At 51.2% G+C, this 21,417-nt stretch overlaps 2 protein-coding genes across 3 annotated transcripts in view; one reads left to right on the top strand and one right to left on the bottom strand.

The window, feature by feature from the left end:
- The window catches only part of SLX9 (SLX9 ribosome biogenesis factor), a 46,946-nt gene extending 45,197 nt beyond the window's left edge, over positions 1 to 1,749 (bottom strand). The window contains exon 1 of the mRNA XM_072041144.1: positions 1,587 to 1,749. Within this exon, the coding sequence (XP_071897245.1) occupies positions 1,587 to 1,700 (114 nt within the window). The 5' untranslated portion in view covers positions 1,701 to 1,749. The remainder of the gene's footprint in view (positions 1 to 1,586) is intronic.
- Positions 1,750 to 5,003: 3,254 nt separating this feature from the next.
- ITGB2 (integrin subunit beta 2) lies at positions 5,004 to 19,731 on the top strand. 2 transcript variants are annotated; one of them, XM_027461511.3, is made up of 16 exons: positions 5,004 to 5,171; positions 11,708 to 11,804; positions 12,156 to 12,244; positions 12,503 to 12,686; positions 13,102 to 13,272; positions 13,530 to 13,771; positions 14,163 to 14,318; positions 14,907 to 15,002; positions 15,123 to 15,212; positions 15,534 to 15,674; positions 15,942 to 16,126; positions 16,949 to 17,193; positions 17,533 to 17,752; positions 17,834 to 18,039; positions 18,122 to 18,288; positions 18,562 to 19,731. In XM_027461511.3, the coding sequence occupies exons 2-16, from the start codon at positions 11,741 to 11,743 to the stop codon at positions 18,625 to 18,627; spliced, it is 2,322 nt and encodes a 773-aa protein (XP_027317312.1). In that variant the 5' UTR covers positions 5,004 to 5,171; positions 11,708 to 11,740; the 3' UTR covers positions 18,628 to 19,731. The 2 variants fall into 2 exon arrangements, with proteins under 2 accessions (XP_027317312.1, XP_027317311.1); XM_027461510.3 differs by having other exon boundaries at positions 5,030 to 5,171; positions 11,738 to 11,804.
- Positions 19,732 to 21,417: the final 1,686 nt, after the last annotated feature.

Raw genomic sequence — 21,417 nt, 5'->3', positions numbered from 1 at the left:
GCACCTCTAGGAAAAGCCAGATTTATAACATGTATGTAAATAGAGAATGATACAAATAGGATTTGCCCAGTTGTTGCCTATGTCTGTGGACATTAAGCAGGTTCAGTGACGAACTATTAGCAACTTACCAGACCTCCAGCATCAAGTTCCTTTAAGCATGCAGTACTTCCATAAGTCCTAAGCTTTGCATTAGCCTCTCTGGTTTGCTTAGAAGAACTTACTATTTTAACCAGGAGTATCTCTCAGTACAGGCACACAATTTTATGGAGGTATAAAAACACATAGATATGGTGCAACCTATTCCTTCTTTCCCAAAAAAAAGCTGTAGGTAAATAAAAATCATTTACTGCTGTTCCTGCATTCTTACTGCAAGCGAGGAAGGTATCCAGCTTTAACCTGAACAGCATATTAATAATACAGCTGCTGAAACTTGACAAAAGTCTCCTAAATAGTTATGCATAAAATGACAGCTCATCTCCACCTGCCACAGCCAGAAATCAACAGAGACGCTGCAAAACGAGCCAGGCGGTCTCTTACTCCTCCAGTCCTGACACTCACTGGTAACAATGCCCGCCACTGCACCCACGTTACCTGCTCCAAGGCAGTGTGGGCACACAGGCACTCCCACCCGCGAGCCGCAGCATAAATCCCAGCAGATGTTTGTCACTGCCACCTCCCTCGGCAGCCTCTCCTTTCTGCACAGCCTGGTGCTGCAGGTGCACAGACATCACATGCTAACTAAGAACATTTTGGAGTGGCTGTAACAGCCACCAGAGCAGCACACTGGGACCCTCATGGCACATATGCCAGCATCTCTCATCTCATCTCCCTGCCTGTTTTGGTAAGCCATTACCCACGCCAGCTCATCCAAGCTAGTGACGACATGGTCAGGCACCCAACAAAGGACAGTGCTACAACAGCTTTGAGGGCATCACACGGCTTTTCTAGGAATGAAATGGAGGCCCACATTTTGGAAATTGTACTCAGTTTCTGCTGTTCTGACATCCTGCCAGCGGGCAGTAGGCCTGTATCGCAGCACTTCACCACGTCAAGGAGCGCTTCCTTTGACATCTCTAAGCCACACCTGAAGCTGCAGGATAGTGCCTCCCAGAGCCTGCCCCTCACATGAAGGAGCAGGGGAGACATGCCAACCCCAGCGAGACGCCACACCACTGCAGGGACAACCCAAAGGTAGCATGGCAACAGCCACTAAAGGAGATTTCACAGCTCCTCAAAAACTTCAGAAATCTGCACAGAGACGAAGCAGAGCCACCAACGGGTACCAAGTGCCAATCCTTTGCGCTCACGCTCAGATACGAGGGATCACCTCCACAACAGCAGCACCACTTAGCTACACCTGGAGAAGCCTTCAAAACCCAGACCCATGACCAGCAGCAAACCATTTACTCTGGTTTCTCCCAGAGACCAGCAGCACGGCCACCCCCTAGGAGGCGATACACCCCCTTCTCCCATGGTTTATTGAGCTGGCCGCATGCGCACAGGGCTCGGCATGGCGTGCTGCTGCTGCTGCTGCTGCTGCTGCTGCCGCCCCCGATCCCCTCCCCTCCGCCCCGCGCCCCCGCTACCTTCCCGGCGGGCGCGCTCCAGCCGCCGGGGCCGGGGCCGGGGCCGGGGCCCGCCGGGTCTGTCAGGCGGGGCGCGGGGCGGTGCAGGCGCTGGCGCCGGGCTTTGCCCACCATGGCCGAGCGTGTGCGGGCCGGAAGGGGGCGGTGGCAGGAAGGGGGCGTTACGCGAAATGGCCTCTCCTGCCCCAAAAATCCCCAGGGCCTATGGTGTCCCCCTCATGTCTAGCAGTTCAGGATGGGTGGGTATGTGCTCTGCTTCTGCGGGGCATCAGGTTTTGTTTGTTTGTTTCTTTTTCTTTCTTTTTTTTTTTTTTTAATCCGCTTTTTCGAAATCGCAGAAAACACCATGACAAATACTGTGCTCACCAGTGGTGGGTTTCTCAACAGGAAACATCTCCCACTGGCAACAGAGAGGTTCCCGTTTCCTTCTGCCAGATCCTTGCTCAGCCCTGGCACGCAGGACTTGCTGAGAGGCAGCTTGGAGCATGACAGCAGTCAGTACTTACCACCTATACTTTCCAAATCAGTGTCTACAAGGGGTCTCTGCAGGGGAATGAGGAGGAGACTGTGAGCCAGGGAAAGCCAAGACCAACATCAGTGCATCCATCTCCCACCACAGTGGCAGGCAAGGGTTGATGCCATGCCACGGGGTCTGATGAGTCTGTGGTGGCGGGTACATGAGGTCTGTGTGGGTAGCAAGTGATGCACCAAGCCAGTGGGATGCAGCAGGGAGGAGCTGGCGACCTCCTCATGGGGACAAAGGATGTGGGCAGAGCAGGAGGAAGTTCCCAGTGAGGTGATGCTGCTTGGGGTAAAGGCAAGTCCAGTGTAGACACATGCTCACAGCCAAGGATTCCCCCAAACAAACATGCCAGGGAAGAACTAACATTCATCAGGAGCAGAGAATAACAGCAGGAAGAGTTCAGTTGTCCTGCCATAGGCTGGGGAGCACTATTTAGGAGCACATCAACAGCACTGACACCTCTGATCACCAGAATCAACAACTTGTGGCAAGTGCTGACCAGAGACTACCTGCCAGCTAACTCTTGGTCAAGCCCCTAGCACAGCCTGGCCACAACTGCTCGAGAGACATCCTGTGAGGAAGGGGGAGAAGTAGTTATCCATGATAGTTCCAAATAGAGGTACTAAAAATAAAGGCAGTTGTTGAAATAAAATAAGAAATGGTTAAAACCTTGAAACAGTCACTCTGGAGAGCATTCAATGACCCTGTGGTGACACACTGTGATCAAACATACAGGCCTCTAAGGGATGCCTACCTGCAGCAGGATTAAACAGCAGTAGCAAGGAAAAATAAAATGTAGAAATAAAACGTACGTATAGCCAGGGTTGCCCCATCCCAGGTGCAGGACCCAGCACTTGCTCTTGTTAAACTTCATGCGGTTGGTGATTGTCCAGCACTCCAATCTGTCCAGAGCTACCTGCAAGGCCTTTCCACCCTCAACAGAGTAAAAAACTCCTCCAAGTTTAGTGTCATCAGCAGCAAATTTGCTCAAAACACCTAGTCCTACATCCAAATCATTTATGAAAACATTGAAAAGAACTGTCCCTAAAATGGAGCCCTGGGGGACCCCACTGGTGACCATCTGCCAGCCTGATGTAACCCTGTTTACAATAACCATTTGAGCCCTATCCATCAGCCAATTGCTCACCTATCAGTATGATGTTTTTATCTATCTTTATGCTGGATATTTTGTCCAGTAAGATCGTATGAGAAACTGTATCAAAAGCTTTACTGAAAACCAAAAAGATTACATCAACTGGCTTCCCTTGATCAGCTAGATGGGTGATCTTATCATAAAAGGAAATTAAGTTTGTTAAACAGGACCTACCCCTCGTGAACCCATGTTGGCTGTAACCTCTGACTGCATTGTCCCCCAGCTGCATTTCAATAACTCATTAACTATGAGATTAACTATGGGTTGTCTAATGCACACAATAAATAGCCTGGACTAACAAGCTACCAGCACTGATGTGCCCGGGGAGGGGGAGGTTAAGGTTCCTTGGGAAGCAGTGTGGGCAATGCTTTGCTGTGGATATCAACCCAGGCCAGGCTGCAAGACAACATGAGGAGCAGCCCAGCAGGATGGAGGAAACATCAGCAAGCTCCAGCTCTGTGCTACAGGGACCTATCATTTACCCACGCCTGGAGCTCCCCACTGCCCTGGCAATCCTACACCCTTCACTTGACCCTTTATCAGCAGGGCAAAAAAGGCTGACGAAGCGAATGAAGGAATGGAAGAGAAAACAGCAGCCCAGTAAGGAGTTACACAGGATGCAAGCTCAAAGTAAGAATTACAACAGTTCCTCTCGCTTGCCCACACTTCCTCTTCCAGGTCCACAGCACAATCAGAAGCTCTGCCAGCTTCCCCAGCTCCATCCATGCCGTCCCACTGCACCAGTGAGGCTACAGCCACACTGATGCTCCTGAATGTGGGGCATTGCAGCTATCCCTGGTGCCTGGCCATGAGGAGACCAGCCCAGAGCCTTGCAGTTATCTTCCTTAATAAAAACGTAACATGTAGAACATTTGTCATGGCTCTGAAATTTGCTGCTGGCATTGTGATTCCGTACACTTGCTGCAGGAGCTTCAGGGCAAGTAAGCCAAGCTCTATAACTGTAGGGCATGCACAGATGCCCAAAAATGCATGAGTCACTAAACATGACCTTGCTGGAACTGAGATGGCAGCGTGCTGCAGTATACTGCCACTATTCGTAATGAGCACACCTTGAGCACACTTTATACCAGCTTTTGAAACCAGTCCTCACTAAAGCTGTGAAAGGCCAACAGATGCAACCCCTTCATCTAAAACCTAGAAAGCAGATAACAAAAGTCCCACATTAATTGTCTAAAAAAAAATTAAGACACCGTGTATTTTTTACTTCAACACTGAAGAGGTTAAGAGATAGTTGCTTGGTGTCAGTTCCCCTCTGTTTAGGGAAATTCAGCTGTGGGTGTGCTGGGAGGAGTAACTGCAGCCTGTATGTCAAAATCTGAAGGCTGCTCAAAAAAACACGTCATAAACTGAACTTTGCCATGGTGAGAGCAGAACTGGCATCCTCCTTCAAATGGGAAGGACCTTCCCAGCCCTGCCACACCAGCAGCTCACCTGTGAGGCAAAAAACACCAGAGCCAGGCTGGGGCTGAAGGGGAGACCTCGCTCCCCTGCCCCCCAAGCCAATGGTACCATGGGACCAGTTTTCCAGCATCCCCAATACCGGTCTTGCTTGCCCACTGCGCTGTTTCTGGTGATCTGTGCAAAACCAGAATGGGCATTTTTGGAAGGTCCCTTCACCAAGCTGGCTGGGGCATGGGGTCCAGGGGTGGGGCTCGGCCTTAACTGGGGTGCGCAAGGCAAGTTGGGTTTCGGGAAGGCACCCGCCCACAGCCACCACTCTGACTTCCTCCTTTCTCCCCTACCAAGCGACAAGACAGGAGGAGGAAAGATCTGCACAGTGCAGATCTCCCAATGACTGGCTGCTGCTGCCAGCCAAGCTAGAGAGCTTGAGGACCACGAGCCGCACTTCAGTCCCAGCAGAGGAGCCGAAGAGAGGGCTTGATGCGAGGCAAGTATTGCATTTTGGTTTTGTACACCTCTTTTCTTGGGGGAGGCAGATGGGTGACAAAGCAGTTTCATATCCAAGGAGTTTTCAGTGAATTTGTTTCATAATTCTTAATCCAACCTCCTGTCAGGCAAGTGCTTGGTGTGCTGCGGCTTGATATACAGCCACGGGGCTCATCGCTCCCTCTGGTCAAGCGCAGCCTTGCCAAAGGCAGACTTGCCTGATCTGCAACATTTCTGCTTTCAGAGGTAGGAGAGAGCCTGGAAGTACAGGTGGTTATTATAGGCAGGTGTCGGACCCTCAACAGCTCCTTCCTCACCTGCCTGTGGGCCTGGAAAGCAGAAGAGAGTTGGTGCAGTACGGCATGCTCCTGCTCTGACCCGGGGTGATCCCATCACACCCTCCAAAATTACTGCTGGGGGCTGCACCAGCTCCTGTGTGGGAGCCACACAGAGCAGCCCCCATCCCCCTGGTCACTTCTGTGTGGATGCAGGACGTGATAGCTCCGATGGGGAGAGGGAACCGGCATGTGATGGGATGGTGAGGCACAAGGATGACAGGAGGCTTGGTGCAGGGCCATTGGTGGTACACAGGCACAGAGGAACTTTCCCTGAGCGCAGGTCACACCTTGCACCTATGAACAACCTTGACTTTATTGTGAGTAGGGGTTGGTGGCAAAACAGTTGCAAATGGTCTGTCCCATCAGGGCTTGCTAAATGAGGATGCCTTCACCAGGGAAGGTCAGGAATAAGAGCTAGGAGGGGGGGTGAGATCCTTGCTCTTCTCCTTCATCTCTCTCTGTATGCATTACATTCTGCAAATGGCCACTGAAAACACATGGCAGAGGCAGGGAAAGCAGCAGAGGCTGCAGGCGAGCTTTCCCTGGGCAGAGCAAGTCCTTCACCAAGTCTCAGATACACAGGCTTGCTCACTAATGCAGCAAAGGGAAAAGTAGGACACATGAAGTACACCCCACGTGTCATGCAGAGGCCAGACAGACCACCACTGTTTGGTTTTGAATCAGGCTAAAGCAGACAAACTTCCATTTTCGATGATTTTTAAAAGCCTGTCTCCCAGCCTCACCGGGAGATGAAAAGCAAACTCACAAACGTTCACAGAGATACCACGCCATGCGGCTGACACGGGTGCTGGTACATAGCTGCTGAAAAGTATGAGAGCTATAAATGTTGCATTTTTCTACCACGGTTTTCACATCCTGCTTTACTCAGTGGTTTTACACTCTGACGACCATTATTCATCCTAGGGCTATTTCAACTGCAAGTGACCTCAGTGGGTTAGTGATCATGATGCCTGGCTTATTTTCTCAGAGAAGGACACATCGCTTGAAACATGAGACAGTGGAAGTCTTCCACATCTGCAGCCTCTCTCCTGTGTCTCTCAACACAGCTCCCTGTGCCAGGATCAGAGGCGAGCCGCTTCTCAATGCCATTGCCAAAGGGTGGGATGCTCGCCAGGAGGTGTGCAGTCAGAAAGCACTGAGGACACAAGAAACAGCTTGTCTGTTCCTAAACAGTGTGTGGATAAACATGTCCCTGGTTAGTCTAGGACAAGCACAACAGGACGCTGGCACTGGTGACAGCAGGAGGCTCTGATCAGTGATCCAGGCAGACCCTGAAAGGCTGTTTTATATATCCATATTTACCTATCTCTATATAAGCAATTATAGATAGATAGATAGATAGATAGATAGATAGATAGATAGATAGAGATGATGCAGGCAGACCGTGCAAGGCTACTTTATTTACATATATATATACACATACATACATAGAGATAGATGTGTGTGTATATAGACATAGGCACACACATATTTTGCACAGAGGGGATGCATCTGTCTCAGCCAGAGATTAGCCCTGTGTACGTCTGTCTGCTTTGATGGAAACTATCCATCTTGCCCAAACTAAGCAAAAGAAGTGACATCTACCTCCCCACCTTGCTGCGTCCTACACCACTCATCATCACACGTGCGTGGCAGCCTCACTGTCACAGGCAGATGGTGCAAATGTTCTAAGAGTCCTCCCAGGATGCTGCACATGGGAGACCATCCTCCTATTTCACAAGAAAACGTAGACAATTAACAAAGCAGCGAAGATTTACAGCCTTAAGACCGCAACACCCATCTCTGCTGTTGAATGCCTCTTATTTATAGCAATGAGACTGCAGCTAGCTTTGACACTTCCCCTTCAGCCCTATTTATAAATCCCAGCTTGCTGCCCAGTGCTGCTCTCCGGTCTGCTCCATCCCAGCAGCACTCCAGCACCCGCCAGGTGCCCTGTGAGGCTGCCTTGCTCAGGTTTTCTCCTGCCAGCACATGGGATAACAGCACCTGGGGCTGTCCTTGCACATGTCCTCTGGGGCTGCCTTCACTCTGCCTGTCTCGCAGAACCTGCCAAGCAGAAGGATGAGCTGTGTGCATCCCTCTGCTTGCTGTAACTTTTGAAAGAAAGGGGAGAAACAAACCTGTCCCCAGCAAAGGACAGGCAGGAGCAATGCAGGTGGGACCAGCCATGGCGATGCAAAGCTGGGACGGAGCCACATGGATGGCAAACGCAGATGGAGAACATGCTGCAGGGGCCTCTGTCTGCGGCCTCCTAACACAGTCAGACAGAAACCCTTCTCTGAGTGCTGTGAAGAGGCAGACAAAAGCAGAAGCCCCATTTGTTCCCTTTGAAGGACACCCTACGTCACATACACACTCATCCACCCACATAGCAGTGAATAACTTCCCACCACAGCAGAAGAAAAGGAAGCAATACACTTTCTGCTGCTGTTCTCCCCTTTACACTCCTGCTGTGGGGAAAGAAACAACTTTTAACGTTACAAAGGCATCCAAATGCAGTCCAGAAAATTAACCCTACAGTACAAAATTCATTAGCAAACAGAGCTGGGTTTACATTGAGGTTCCCAATCTACTTCTGCAGACTGGGAGGATTTTTTTAATCCCGTTGTAATTGGAGACCCACTCCCTTTTATGGGATGAACCTGTAAGTATGAACCTACTAGTTCCAGCAAGCCAAGTGCAAGATGCTCACAGAGCCTCAGTCCACAGCTGAGGCTTATACAAGCTCCCCCCACCCCGGCTTAAATAAGTCACGTACAATCAAAGGCTTTTTCTTCCGCGAGAGGGAGAAAACTGGCATTAGGAGTCATTCTAACAGGCAGACAAGAGGTGCACCAGCTGTGAAACCCAGCAGGAGCCAGCTTGTGAGAACATCAGGAGTTTATCCTTCTGCACCTACCCCCAAGTTTCTCCTCTTGCAACAAAGGCTTTGCAGCAATACAAGCTCATGCATTTTCTTCACCCCTGGGCACCACCAGAGTGCCCTGCGACCTTCTGAGCGTTGGGCACACCTTGTCCCAGGCTACCTCTCTGTGCTCCCACCAGAACAAGGATCTCTGACAGTAATAAATCTGCCTTTAGCAGTGCAAGAAGGAGCAGGGAGATGAATATATTTTCTTACAGACCTGGAGAGAGGCAGCTGTTGGTTACTGCAGGGCTGGAAGTCTTTTACTGGGAGCAAAACTACGCATGTGAACCAGCAGGAAGCTGGAGTTCACCCCACATTACCAGAAGCTTTTACTGCTAAGACCCTTTACCTTTCATGACTTTAACAACTTTTACCTGTTACCTGTCAGCCCAAGAAGTGCTGACAGAATTTGGAGGTGACCAAAATGTGCTCGTTGGCCAGCTAAGCAATGTGCAAGTGGCAAGTGTGTTTCACACCTGTAGTCTGGTGGAGACCAGGCCATCACGTGGGCTCAGTTCATACCTTACCATGACATTTAAAGCAGCTAAAAAGTAGCTGATCCATTAGGAACTAGAAAAATAATAGATGTGGGACTATTTGGGAATTGCTTACATGGCCCAGGCACTCTTCGCCCCTGGCTTGTCACCTGTGGAATGCCCACAGGGACACAAGGAGCACAGGCATAGGCAAGGATGGGGCTGCCGTGTGCATGTTTGCTTGACAAATTGGCACGGCAGAATAGAGTCCTGTGCTGTGTCACCACAGGGGTTTGACCTGGTATGTGCAGATGTGAGGTGGCACTGCTGTTGGAGTGCTGCTGGGGAGGTTGGCTCCAACATGGGTCTCCCAAGGCTGCAGATCTTCACATCCAGATGATTTCCACTATAAGCCGTGGTGGCAGCCAGCCGTTGTGATCCAGTCACATCTCTGAGTCCATAGGACAGCTAGGCACCAAGCCTCACTGCAGTTGTCACAGAATGACACCCATCTATCTCCCTCAGCAGCCTCGTAGAGCTAATAGGCTGCCAGGAGAAGACCAGACCTTTATTCAAGGCTGAGCAGTGTCATCCTTGACTTCTCTGGTGCCCTACAGCACCTGAGGAGCTAAAAAGAGAGAGGTTCTCACGCTTCAGCAGCAGATCTGAGCAGCCGTATTTACCCGTCTGGCCTCAGCACCTTTTGAAAGTTTATCTCGCCTCTCGTTTCCTTTTCACTCAGAGCTGCTCAGTTTGGCAGGTTCGCAGGAGAAGCTGATGGCGCTTCACAGCGCTTGCAGGAACCAGGGAGGGGCTGTTTGGTTGCTGAGAGCAGTGTAAGAGCTATTACAAAACCAATGAACTGTCTTCCTGATGTTGTGTCTAATGCTGTAAAAAAGGGAAATGTTTATTGTTTCTCCGTGCTTTTTTTTTTGTCCTTTTTCCTTTTTTAGCAAATTCCTCTTTTCTCATTCACCCGAACATGTCCGTTTTGTAAGGCCACAACTGTACTGGGTCTAGCTGGAATGTTAACTTTCCTGGCAGCAGCCCATACAACAGCCACCACAACAACTCTGTCGGGTTTTGCTCCAGGACTGTGCTGGGGGAAAGGTGCTATGAGAAACAGTGGTGATAATGAACATGATTTTATCAACAGCGTAGTAAAACCACTGCTTGTGGTGCAGTCCGGAGTGGCCACACGAAGTGACCACAGGCTCACGTCAACTTATTCCCACCCTGCTTCAGCACACTGCAAGTGGGTGGTGGCAGCACACCTCCACTGTCTCCTCCACAGCAGCCCAGGGTGCTGCATGCTCGTTGCTTACCAGCTCACATTTCTGCTGATCCCTGAGAACAATTTAGCCACTGGATGGCTAGCATTAGTTTCTGGATTCAGGAGATGTACTTTGGAACAAGAAGCAAGTAGTGTGAGCAGCCAGAACAATTTGCACCTGGGAAACAAGTTTGAGAGCAGGATTTCAGTCATGCTGGGAACTGCTGGTGTTACAGCACAAGTTGTGCCTTGAGGACAGCAAGCAGCCAGGGGCTTACAGGAGCCCTGGGGTATGTGCTGGGTGTCCCTCCCTGCACGCTGGTCAGAGATATGCAATCTCTGTGCACAGAGATGTGCAAAACTTCCACCCATGGTGCCACCCTCCAGCCCCCTCCCTGCTGCTCTAGAGCAGTGTGGATCTGATGCCAGCATCCTGCCCTTCCTCTTCATCCTGCACACTTGCACAAGAGCCAGTCCAATGGTTGCCACACTGGACTCCACCAGGCAGCTGGAGTGAGTTTCTCCACTTCCCTTCAGTGGCCTCTCCCAGGAGATGGGACATGGCCCCCATGAGCGTGTGTACATCCTATACGTGCGGGTGGGAAGGTGCCACCAGCCTCTCTCATCCAGCATGGATGAAAAACGCGAGCCAGGGAAGGAAACACCGTGTAAAGTTTCTAAGTCTCTCGTTGAAATAGCATCAGGTTCTCCCTGTGGAGAGGGAGAAACATTTGCGCTTTCCCTTCTGCTCTCCCCTCATCAGAGCTGCCTGGTCCCTATTCCTAGCAGGGTGCTGCCTGCTGTGGGAGCCTTTCTGTGGTGTAAGGGAGCATTTTTCTGGTATTTTGGCCAATTGAACTAGTTTAGCTCAGTTAAAGTTAAAGCTGGCAGTAATGAGAAATGGGGTTAGAAGTTTTCTTTTCCAGCACTTATACCAAAATTGTATTTAAGGTTTGTACTGCTTGTTGGAAACCCTCATCAGAAATACTTATATTAATTCACTACATGAAATATTTAATTTCCTTGGTGTATTAGTTAAATGTATAGAAAGTACCAACAGACTTCTTTTCTGTGCTGTTAGTTAATTAATCAAAAGGCTTCTTTTGTTTATTTTATCTCCCATGTCCATCCAAATGGAGCTTAACACAGAAGCTGAAAAACTTCACATCTAGTAAAAACTAAATGTAGCGCTCGAGATTTTCCAGTATTACATACATGTATATATGTAAACACAGACGTAAAAGAGTCTGGATAAATACCACTTAAATCTATGTAGCAGTTTAGCTGGATGCGTACTGACACAGTGCAAGTTCCCGCCCTGCTGACTTTTGCATTTCGCCAAAAAGATGCATTTCATTGCTGACCGACTTATTTTTCTAAGAGCATGTGAGCTCTCACAGAGGGCACTTTCTCAGGACCTACTCTGCAGTGGGAAAGAGACGTCCACCTGGTGCCACCACCCTTTGCAGCCACTCTCTGTTGGGTTTGACGTCTCCCTTCCCTGTGGCTGCTGTGTGCCAGGCTGTCACAGGGCTGCCTTTTGTCTTGCAGAAAATGACACGTGACTGCTGCTTCTGGCTTCCAGCAGTGACATGGGTGCTGCTGCTGGTGACAATGGGTGAGTCCCACCTGTCCTTCCTCCCCGCCTTACCCTGGCACCTCATGTGGGCAATGAGACGGCGCTGGAGGCAACCAGAAGCAGGCACCAACATGGCACTAAACATGACACTGAGAGCCATGCAAGGGTCAGCCCTGCATTTCCCAGGATCTGGTGTTAACTCAAGCCCGCCTGGCCAAGGGGCAGCAAGGCAGGGTCTCCAGCAGAGATCTTCTAGGCTAAGTGGGCTCAAGACAGTCGGGCAGTGGGGGTGCCCACTGCTGGAGTCTGAGCACCCCACAGCTGCTGCTGGGGCGGGCTGGCTTCTCCTGGGTGTCCCACCATATCAAACTCATCTCCTCCCTGTTTCAGCCTTCACCATGGAGTGCCCCAAGATCAAGGTGGGGACGTGCAAGGACTGCATCCAGTCTGGCCCTGGCTGTGCCTGGTGCAAGAAGCCGGTAGGTCCACGTAGCCCCCCATACCGTCAGTGAATGGAGAGGCACCCTGCAGGCTGCACTAGTGCGGGCCTACTCCGTGGCAGAGCAGGTGGACAGCATCCTGGGAGAGTTTCATGCCCTCCCTGCTCGATGAGGCCTTCCTTTCTCCACCAATACCCCAGAGACCCAGCAGACATGGTTCGGGAGCTGGGTAGTGTGGTAGGGTGCCTACTTATCTCCCACTCCTCTGATTTTTCCTGTTGATGTTGCAACTCACAGAATTTCACCAAAGCTGGTGAGCCGGACTCCATCCGCTGCGACACCAAAGAGCAACTGCAGCAGAAGGGATGCCCACAGAGCGAGATTGAGTTTCCAGGCAGTGAAGTTAGAAGGACACAGGACAGTGCATTGAGCAATGATATACAGCTGACTCCCCAGGAGGTGCACCTGAAGCTGAGGATAGGTACGGTTTCTGCGGTGTTGGTAATAATCTTCTGCTCACCTCCAGGCTCAGCTGGGTAGCAACTAGAGCTGGCCAGCATTTGTTACACACGCTTTTTGCCCACCCACCCCACCTCAAAACTGAATGGGCTGTTGGCAAGAGATCACTCCTGCAGGGGAACTGAGGGATCTCCTGGAGAGAAGGGAATTACAGAAGCTGAGGAGTCCCAGAGGAAAAGTCCCAGTGGAGATGTGAGGACAGGTGACAGCTCAGAGAGGGCAAGGATGGAGCATGTAGCTATGCTGAGGCATGCTGTAGGTCACATTTCCTCCACGTTTCCTCCCAAAGAGAGAAGGATCCCAGCACGGGGTGGGTGGTGACACAAGATATGACCCTGCACAGCACAGCTGCTGATCCTGCTGTCCCTGTCCCACAGGGCAGCCCGCTACATTTGACGTGAAGTTTCGCCGTGCCATGGGGTACCCCATTGACCTCTACTACCTCATGGACCTCTCCTACTCTATGCTGGATGATTTAGAGAAGGTGAAGAAGCTGGGAGGGGAACTGCTCAGAGCACTGGAGAGTACCACACCCTCTCGACGCATAGGTGAGCCTGTCTGGCACAGGGCCCCCACACAGCTGTTTGCTGCTGGGAAGAGCTGTGCTCTGCTGGAGGGCAGAGCAGAATGTGGGGTGCAGAAAGCGTGAGCCATCCTCTGCCAAGCTGCATGCCAGGGCAAGGGATGTGTACGTATACTTGGCACCCCATCTGGGAGCCAGGAGGTTGTCCATGCCCAGTGCCATGGGGACAACCACTAGCCCCTACCTGCTTTCGCCCCTAATACTGTGGTTCTGGGCACCTAGGTTTTGGCTCCTTCGTGGACAAGACAGTTCTGCCCTTCGTCAACACACACCCTGAGAAGCTGAAGAACCCTTGCCCCAACAAGGACAAGCAGTGCCAGCCTCCCTTCGCCTTCAAGCACATCCTCTCACTGACCGACAATGCTAAGAAGTTTGAGAGCGAAGTGGGGAAGCAGTTCATCTCGGGGAACCTGGATGCCCCAGAAGGGGGGCTGGATGCCATGATGCAGGCAGCAGTGTGTGGGGTGAGTCCCTAATGAGCTAGCCCCATGTCTTCCCTGTTCGCTGCAGCTGTGGGCAGGTGTGAGGTCTGCCGCCTCTGCTTACAGCTCCTTCATCAAGAGCTGGCTCTGTCCCTCTCCAGGCAGGCTGCAGGTACACATTGTGTAATTTCAGGCCTGCAGTCCATGCAAAAGTACTAATTTGGCAGCCGGGCAGGTTATGCCCAGGCTGGGTACAAGAGAGCATTTCAGTGCAGAGCCTCCTGAATCTGATCCCCGTGATCCTCCTCCATACCCCCAACCCCTTCCCATGGCTGTTGTGTCCCATGCTTTGGCAACGGCAGGGCCGTGCCCAGGCACCATGGCCCCAGCCCTGCTCAGGGACAGGTCTCAGTGCTGCCCGTGCCACTTGCAGGACTTGATTGGCTGGCGCAATGTGACCCGCTTGCTGGTGTACGCTACCGACGACGGCTTCCACTTCGCTGGTGATGGCAAGCTCGGGGGCATTCTGACCCCCAACGACGGCAAGTGCCACTTGGAGGACAACATGTATAAAAAGAGCAATGAGTTTGTAAGTACTCCAGGCTGTGTTCCCGGGTTTGCTCAGTGGCTCCACACCCTCAGCCCTTGGGGGCAGCTCCTGTTACCTCTGCATTGGAAGTGGGCAGCCCCTGAGGGGCCCCAGGAACCTGCCCCAATGTGGCAGGGTGATGGATACAGTGCACCCTGGGAGCAGAGGCAATGCTGCCTTGGGTGCCCCACCTCACGCTTCTGTTTCAGCACTCGGCATCAGGCAATGAATTGCTGTTTGGGGTGCTCTGTGTGACCTTCCTCACAGCACCTCTACCAGCAAAAGCCAGGCACTGACCTCCGAGGTAGCAGGGAGGTAACCGGAGACATCGCCATGCAGGTGGCAGTCTCCCTGTGTTCTACCCCAACTCCGTTCCCACAAGCAGAAAAAAATGTCACTTAAAAGCATATCGCTGAGACCACAAGATCGTCACAATCTCAAAACTGAAGAGAGCTGCACCTGAGCCTAGGCTTCCTTGTGGCCATGCTGCCACAAGCTGCTGGTGGTGCCGGGGCCAGACAGTGGCTACACAACCCTGCCCACTGGTGGGGGAGGTCACACTCAGTGCAGCCCCCTCTCCTCACACAGGACTACCCCTCTGTTGGTCAGCTGGTCCAGAAACTTGCCGAGAACAACATCCAGCCCATTTTTGCTGTCACCAGTAAGATGGTAGACGTTTACAAAGTAAGTAGACTTCAGTTGATTCAGGTGCTTCCTGTCCTTCCCTGTGAGGACAGATGCACATCCTGCTGGTATTGCTGTTGTGTGGGGAAGGCTGCTCACTCCTTTGCTCTCCATTGGCAGAAACTCAGCGAAATGATCCCAAAGTCAGCAGTGGGGGAGCTGAATGAGGACTCCAGCAACATAATTGAACTCATTCAGGTGGCCTACAATGTAAGTGATGGATGAGGATGTATTTTACCTATCTGGCAGGAGTTAAGCAAGGAAAAGTTCCCATGGTATATCCTCATCATCAGAGAGCTGGTGGAACTGGGGTTTAGGGGATGGGACACATTGAGCCACTCTGCCCACGGCAAAAAAGAAGTTTTCACCTCTCTGATGCCATTGCCTGCCATTCCCACCCCACTGCAGGAGCTGAGACTCTGGCCTGGAGTGCTCCCTGCCCTTGTCCCCTGGGCTGGGGGAAGCAAGCCCCATCCTCTTGCTTCTGTCTCTTCTTGGGCTGACTGCACTCTCTCCACCATTTCCGCACAGAACCTCTCCTCACGGATCATCCTGGACCACTCCACCCTGCCAGAAGTCCTGGATGTCAAATATGACTCCTTTTGCAATGCAAAGAAAGTAGTCTCAGATGAAGCAAGAGGGCAGTGTGACAACGTAAAGATCAATGACGAGGTATGTTCTCCTGTATTAGGAATGCCATGCAGCTCGCAAGTTCCTGCTGCTTTCCCTGTCTAAATGCAGGAACCCAGCCTGTTGTTCCAGAGTTTTTGTTCTCATGAATTTAAGGTCCAAAGTGTCTGAAGTACAGTGGGAGAGGGGTGGGTCCTCCATTGTGCTGGATGTGTGTGCTCAGCCTAGGGCTGATACAACCCTCTTATTACAGAAGCCATCTGATGGTCTCCAGCCCTTCCCTTCCCTTTCTCACTCTGCACCTTCTAGGTGACCTTCAGAGTGAAGGTCACGGCAAAGGAGTGTATCCAAAGCCAGTCCTTCACCATCCGGCCACTGGGCTTCACAGACACGCTCACCGTCCACCTAGACAGCAACTGTGACTGCAACTGCGAAGAGCAGCCTGACCAAACCGCCTGCAATGGAAAAGGCAATGTCGTCTGTGGGATTTGCAGGTGAGTGCTGTTTCCCCCCAAATATTATTTCAAATGCGGCCAGAACTGGAGAGCTGCTAGGAGAGGGCTGTTAGGCCAAGCCAAGGGCAGCTGTGTGCTGTGCTTGGTTCCTCACAGCAACTTTGTGCCTGCAGGATGTGGGGCCTGGTAAGGGCTCAGCAGAGAGATTTACACTGAGCAGTCAGTCATGGGCTTGCCCGGAAGCTTTGAACCAATTTTCTTATTTGGAGAGGGAGTTAAAGCTTGCGGTGACAAGGGACACAGTGAGGCCTCTTCTGTTTGTGGAGTCTCTGATGCTTTCCAAAGGGCATCCATGCATCTGCCCAACCATCCATCCACCCACCGTTCTATCTATCCAACTATCCACCCATCCAACCATCTACCAGCCCATCTGTCAAGCAGATGCAACTTTCTGTAGAAAACTCTTTAAAATCCCACTTCAGTTCATGTACGTCTTTAGGCATAAGTGTTGCTTTATGGCCCTTCAGTGTGGGAGAGGAAAAGACTGGGTTTCCTCAGGAAACACTCAGATTGCCTTGTAAGGCTTTGGAAATTATAAATATAATAATGATTTCCGGGCAACCGTTTGGTGTTGTAAATATAACCAGCACAGAGAGCAGCATTTCTGAGGTCTCCCACTGACGTGCTGCCCAGAATTAGCACCAACACGTGGTGGTGCGGACGCCTGGTGACATGTTTGTTTCCGGTGAGGCTGTCCCAGATTTGCTCCACTTTGGCTGAGGTCTGAGCCCAGCCCCGCACATGCTCTGCAACATTTCTGGCAGCTGATGACCCAGACTCGCTCCTCTCCTCTCACGGCAGCTGCAATTCAGGCTACACGGGGAAGAACTGCGAGTGTGAAACCAAGGGCAAGACCAGCAAAGAGCTGGAGGGCAGCTGCCGGAAGGACAACAGCTCAGTCATCTGCTCAGGACTAGGGGACTGCGTGTGCGGGCAGTGTGTCTGCCACACCAGCGACGTGCCCAACAAGCAGATCTACGGCACCTTCTGCGAGTGCGACAACATGAACTGCGAGTTCCACAACGGCTCCCTGTGTGGCGGCACCGGTGAGCAGCTGGGCAGAGGGAGGGTTGTCTTGCTGCCTGAGCTGCATGAGCATATTTTCGTGCTGCCCTCACAAAACCCCTCCTGGAAAGGCAGCCTTAGTCCCAGCACAGGGGCTTCTTCCGAGCAAGGATGTGGCCAGAGCTGGCAGAAAGTGACCAGTTCCCCCTTTTCACTCTTCCCCCATCCCCATCCTCTGTGTACCAGGGAAGATACCTCTGGATAACACGTGGGTAGAGTAGACAAGTTGCATTGTCAGGGCAGCTCCCTGCAGCCCCCTCCTGTGCAGGCAGCCCTGAACCTTTCAGGACCATGATGAACAGAGCGGTTTTCCCCCACAGAGCGCGGGCAGTGCGACTGTGGCAAGTGCAGGTGCACGTCTGAGTACCAGGGCAGTGCCTGCCAGTGCAAGAAGTCAACAGAAGGCTGTTTGAACATCCGGGGGAACGAGTGCAGCCTCCGCGGCTCCTGCCAGTGCAACCGCTGCCAGTGCCGGGGGGGTTATCAGCCCCCGTTCTGTGAGGAGTGCCCCGGCTGCCCCTCGCCCTGCAGCAAATATGTGTGAGTGATGGGGCTCAGTGGTGGGGCAGGGGTGGGGACAGCCACCACTGTGGAGATAAGTCACATCCACCTGTGTTGCAGCTCCTGTGTGGAGTGCAAGGCCTTCCAGAGTGGGCCACTGGAGAAGAACTGCTCGGCGGCCTGCAAGAACATCCAATATGTTGAAGAGCTACAGGCACGGAGCTGGCAGTGCAAGGAGAAGGACTCCAATAACTGCTGGATGTCCTTCCGCATGTCCCAGGATGACGGAGAGGAGATGTACACTGTCACTGTTGACCCTAAGAAAGGTACCCCCGCCCCACTCCTTGCGCCCCAGCCCTACCAGCTCTCCCGGGGGCAGCAGATGAATTGTCTATGTTTGCTCTACAGAGTGCCCGGAGCCTCCCAACATCGGGCTGATTGTAGGTGGGACCATCGCCGGTGTGGCTCTCATCGGCCTGGTGCTCCTGCTGATCTGGCGGTTCCTGACAGAGCTGTTTGACCGCCGGGAGTACCGCAGGTTCGAGAAGGAGAAGTCAAAGGCCAAGTGGAACGAGGTAAGAGAAATTGTCTGCAGCAGTGGGGCACACCGGGCCTTGGGACACCTGCATGCAGGGGGCATGCAGGGAAGATGGGCATGGGGGGGACATCATTTGCAGAGGCAGCCACGGCTGGCAGTGCCCAGAGTGTTGCAGACCTGGATCTTCCCACTGCTTGACCTTGGGGCTGCCAGTGCTGTCTGCATCATTCATAGTCAGGGTGGGGTGAGTAACACACTGCTGAAAATCCAACACTGCAACACTGAGGGACTTTCACCTTTATCCCTCCAGGCTGATAATCCCCTATTCAAGAGTGCCACCACGACCATCGTGAACCCCAGATTTGATGGGCAATGAAGTGGAGCAACACTTGTCAGCACTGGGCCTCACCATTAAATAAGGAAATGCCAGGCTAAGGAAATCTCAAACTAAGGCTCCTACCTCTTCTTCTTTATTCTGCTGGTTTGTTCCCTTCTTCTAAAAGGCCACCAACACATCATGTGCTGACTGAGGGCCTGCACAGCACCTGACTCTCTGCATGGCACTCGCTGGTTGTGTTTTGGGAGGAGAGAAAAGCAGCAGCTTTGCCATGGACAGGGTTGCAGAGCAGGTCTCACCAGCAGGGAAGTACTATAGCTCCCATAGCAGTTACTGTCTGTCTCAGCTAACTTTGCCTTGTGGCATGACCTTCGGAGATCAAGTTCCAAAAACAGCGTAGTGCACATAGTGCTTCCGGCTGTTATTTCAAAACTGCTATTACCTTTCTGCTCCAGCAGGCTCCGCTCAGAGGCTCCTCCATGCCCAGCCTTCCCCTGCTTCACTGCTCTCCACTGTTGCATTTGCAGTTCTTTTCTAAAGTACTCACTTATGAGAAGGATGTGGAGGGCCCCCAGGCTGGGGGTCTGCTCTGGATGTTGCTGTACCTGGAGGTGATGGACAGCAAGGAAACATGCACTGATTTATTTTTCTAAGTCATCAGCTGCTCCTCAGTGTTTATCCCTTCTCAGAGCTACGACGGGCTCCTCCACATTTCTACCTGGGCTCCTGAAAGCTTGGCTTACCTCCAGCAGGCCTTGAGAGTGTTGCATGACAAGGAAGCAAAGCAGCAGCAATCTGAGCCATAGAACATCAGCACCAGAGGTAATGAACGTGTGAAACATTGCCTGCAGCTCAGACCTCAGCAACGGCTTCTTCTACCGTCTTCCAGGTCTAGATCTACATCAGACACGCTCAGAACCAGGAATGCAAAAGACTTGGCATTACACAGAGCATCTCCAGCTCAGTGCTTTTTCAAATTCTGCACAGCAGCTAGGTCCTCTTATGCCATCATCATTATTTTGAAATGTGTACAGTTCTGTATTTGCTTCAAGTTTGGGAATAATTTGCATATAGCTATGTTATATCAAATCTCTGTTTGCCCTATGAATATGTTTAAAGTTAATAAAAATTAATATATGAATACATCTGCATACGTCCTACTAAGAATCAGGTGCTAGGGCAGCAGCTGAAGCACATATCAAAAAAACTTCAGCCAAGTCTTCACCCCACAGCTGGCTGTGTGAAGACTCCAGAGGCACCACTCTAGGGCTCCAGGTCTGTGACGCAATGTCCATTGCCAAGTACCCAGACAGAGGCTTTTATTACTCAAACACAAAGAGAGAATCTCCCTTATCAGTAGCTGTGGGTCTCACTGCTGGTGTAGGCCATGCAGTACAAGCACAAATGTGAACAAGTTTAGCAGAACAGTTAGAGAAACTCAATGGGGAATGCAAGCACAGAGATTCAGACCTTTTCTAAGAGAAATATGACCAGTAATTGCACTAGACAGAAGTATATCCTAGGATATGTACAAAAGCCAAGAGCGAAACCTGAGCTAAGAGGGTCCTTCATGCCCCTTGGTCTTGCTTTAGTCCAAAGACTTGGTGGTGGAGCCCGTGTGGACATGACTGCAACAGTCATAAGTATTTCACAGGCAGGTGTGAAATGGCCCTTCCTCCAGACTTCAGGCAGTGACACTGAACATCCTTTCTTAAGGTTAATTTATTTTTGATAGAAATGAAACAACTGTATTTTCCTTGCCTTGGCGAAAGGAAGCTGGCTGATTTTCAACCAAGAACCTTCCAAACACTGTTCCAAAAGCACAAATTAGCTCACGTTCCCAAGTTCACCTGAAATATAGCACATCTAAGCAGGGAACACCTTTTGAGCACACTGGCCAGTGCATAGGCATGGACACTGAGATAATATTGTTTTCAATGTCTTGGTGACTGCTACTTGTGAGGGGCACAGGAGGTAAGGAAGCCAGGATAGAGGAACTTACCCACATAGCACACAGACAGCAGTGGAGTTAAAAGAAATGTGTCTTGACAGAAAAGCAATAAAGAAAAAGGGTTGCAAATTTTAAATAGCATTTTCAGATGCAAGAATTGCAGGCAAAATACGTATGTAATTTCAGTACTTAAAAGGGGAGCTATAGAAAAGATGGATAAAAACTTTTTTGTTCAATCAGATAATGACAGGACAAAGAGGAACGAATTTAAACTAAAAGAGGGGAGATTTAGATTAGAGGTTAGGAGGATATTCTTCACACAGAGGGTGGTGAGGCACTGCAACAAGTTGCCCAGAGGGGCTGTGGATGCCCCATCCCCGGAGGTATTCAAGATCAGGTTGGACAAGGCCCTGGGCAACCTGATCTAGCGGGTGGTGTCCCTGCCCATGGCAGGGAGGGTTGGAACAAGATAATCTTTAAGGTCCCTTCCAACCCAAGCAGTTCTATGATTCTATGATCTATTTTTCAAACTATGTGGGAGCTTTTGAATTATTTATGAGAAAATACCAACAATATGGCAGGGATACATTTCTTTCACGGATTACTAAGGTGTTTCAGAAGGAGAAATGTGACCCTGCCTGCAGAGTGCCTCAAAATGGGTGCTGCATGAGCCTGCTCAGCTCTAGAGGCATGGGTACAATAGGCAGCCTCATGCCTGTAAGCCAAGCCTTCTAAGTATGAAGCTGAGATACCTGGAGATATCTCTCATCCAACTGGGAAAGGGTGGAGGGGAGGATAAAAAGTGGGGCAAAAACAGATTTTGGTAAGAGTTGACTTCTGAGCCAGCAATATTGGGACAGTCCCAGTATGGACTGATA

This window comes from Anas platyrhynchos, chromosome 7 (genome assembly GCF_047663525.1).
Source record: "Anas platyrhynchos isolate ZD024472 breed Pekin duck chromosome 7, IASCAAS_PekinDuck_T2T, whole genome shotgun sequence".
Classification (NCBI taxonomy): domain Eukaryota; kingdom Metazoa; phylum Chordata; class Aves; order Anseriformes; family Anatidae; genus Anas; species Anas platyrhynchos.
The sequence above is the reverse complement of the archived record's forward strand: the minus strand, read 5'-3'. Positions and strand labels throughout refer to the sequence as shown.

Excerpts from the sequence above, each read along its gene's own strand:
- ITGB2 (XM_027461511.3), top strand. The coding sequence starts at position 11,741 with ATGACACGTGACTGCTGCTTCTGGCTTCCAGCAGTGACATGGGTGCTG. Across the intron at positions 12,687-13,101 it reads GCACCTGAAGCTGAGGATAG|GGCAGCCCGCTACATTTGAC; the intron begins GTACGGTTTCTG and ends CCTGTCCCACAG. Across the intron at positions 17,753-17,833 it reads TCGCCCTGCAGCAAATATGT|CTCCTGTGTGGAGTGCAAGG; the intron begins GTGAGTGATGGG and ends CCTGTGTTGCAG.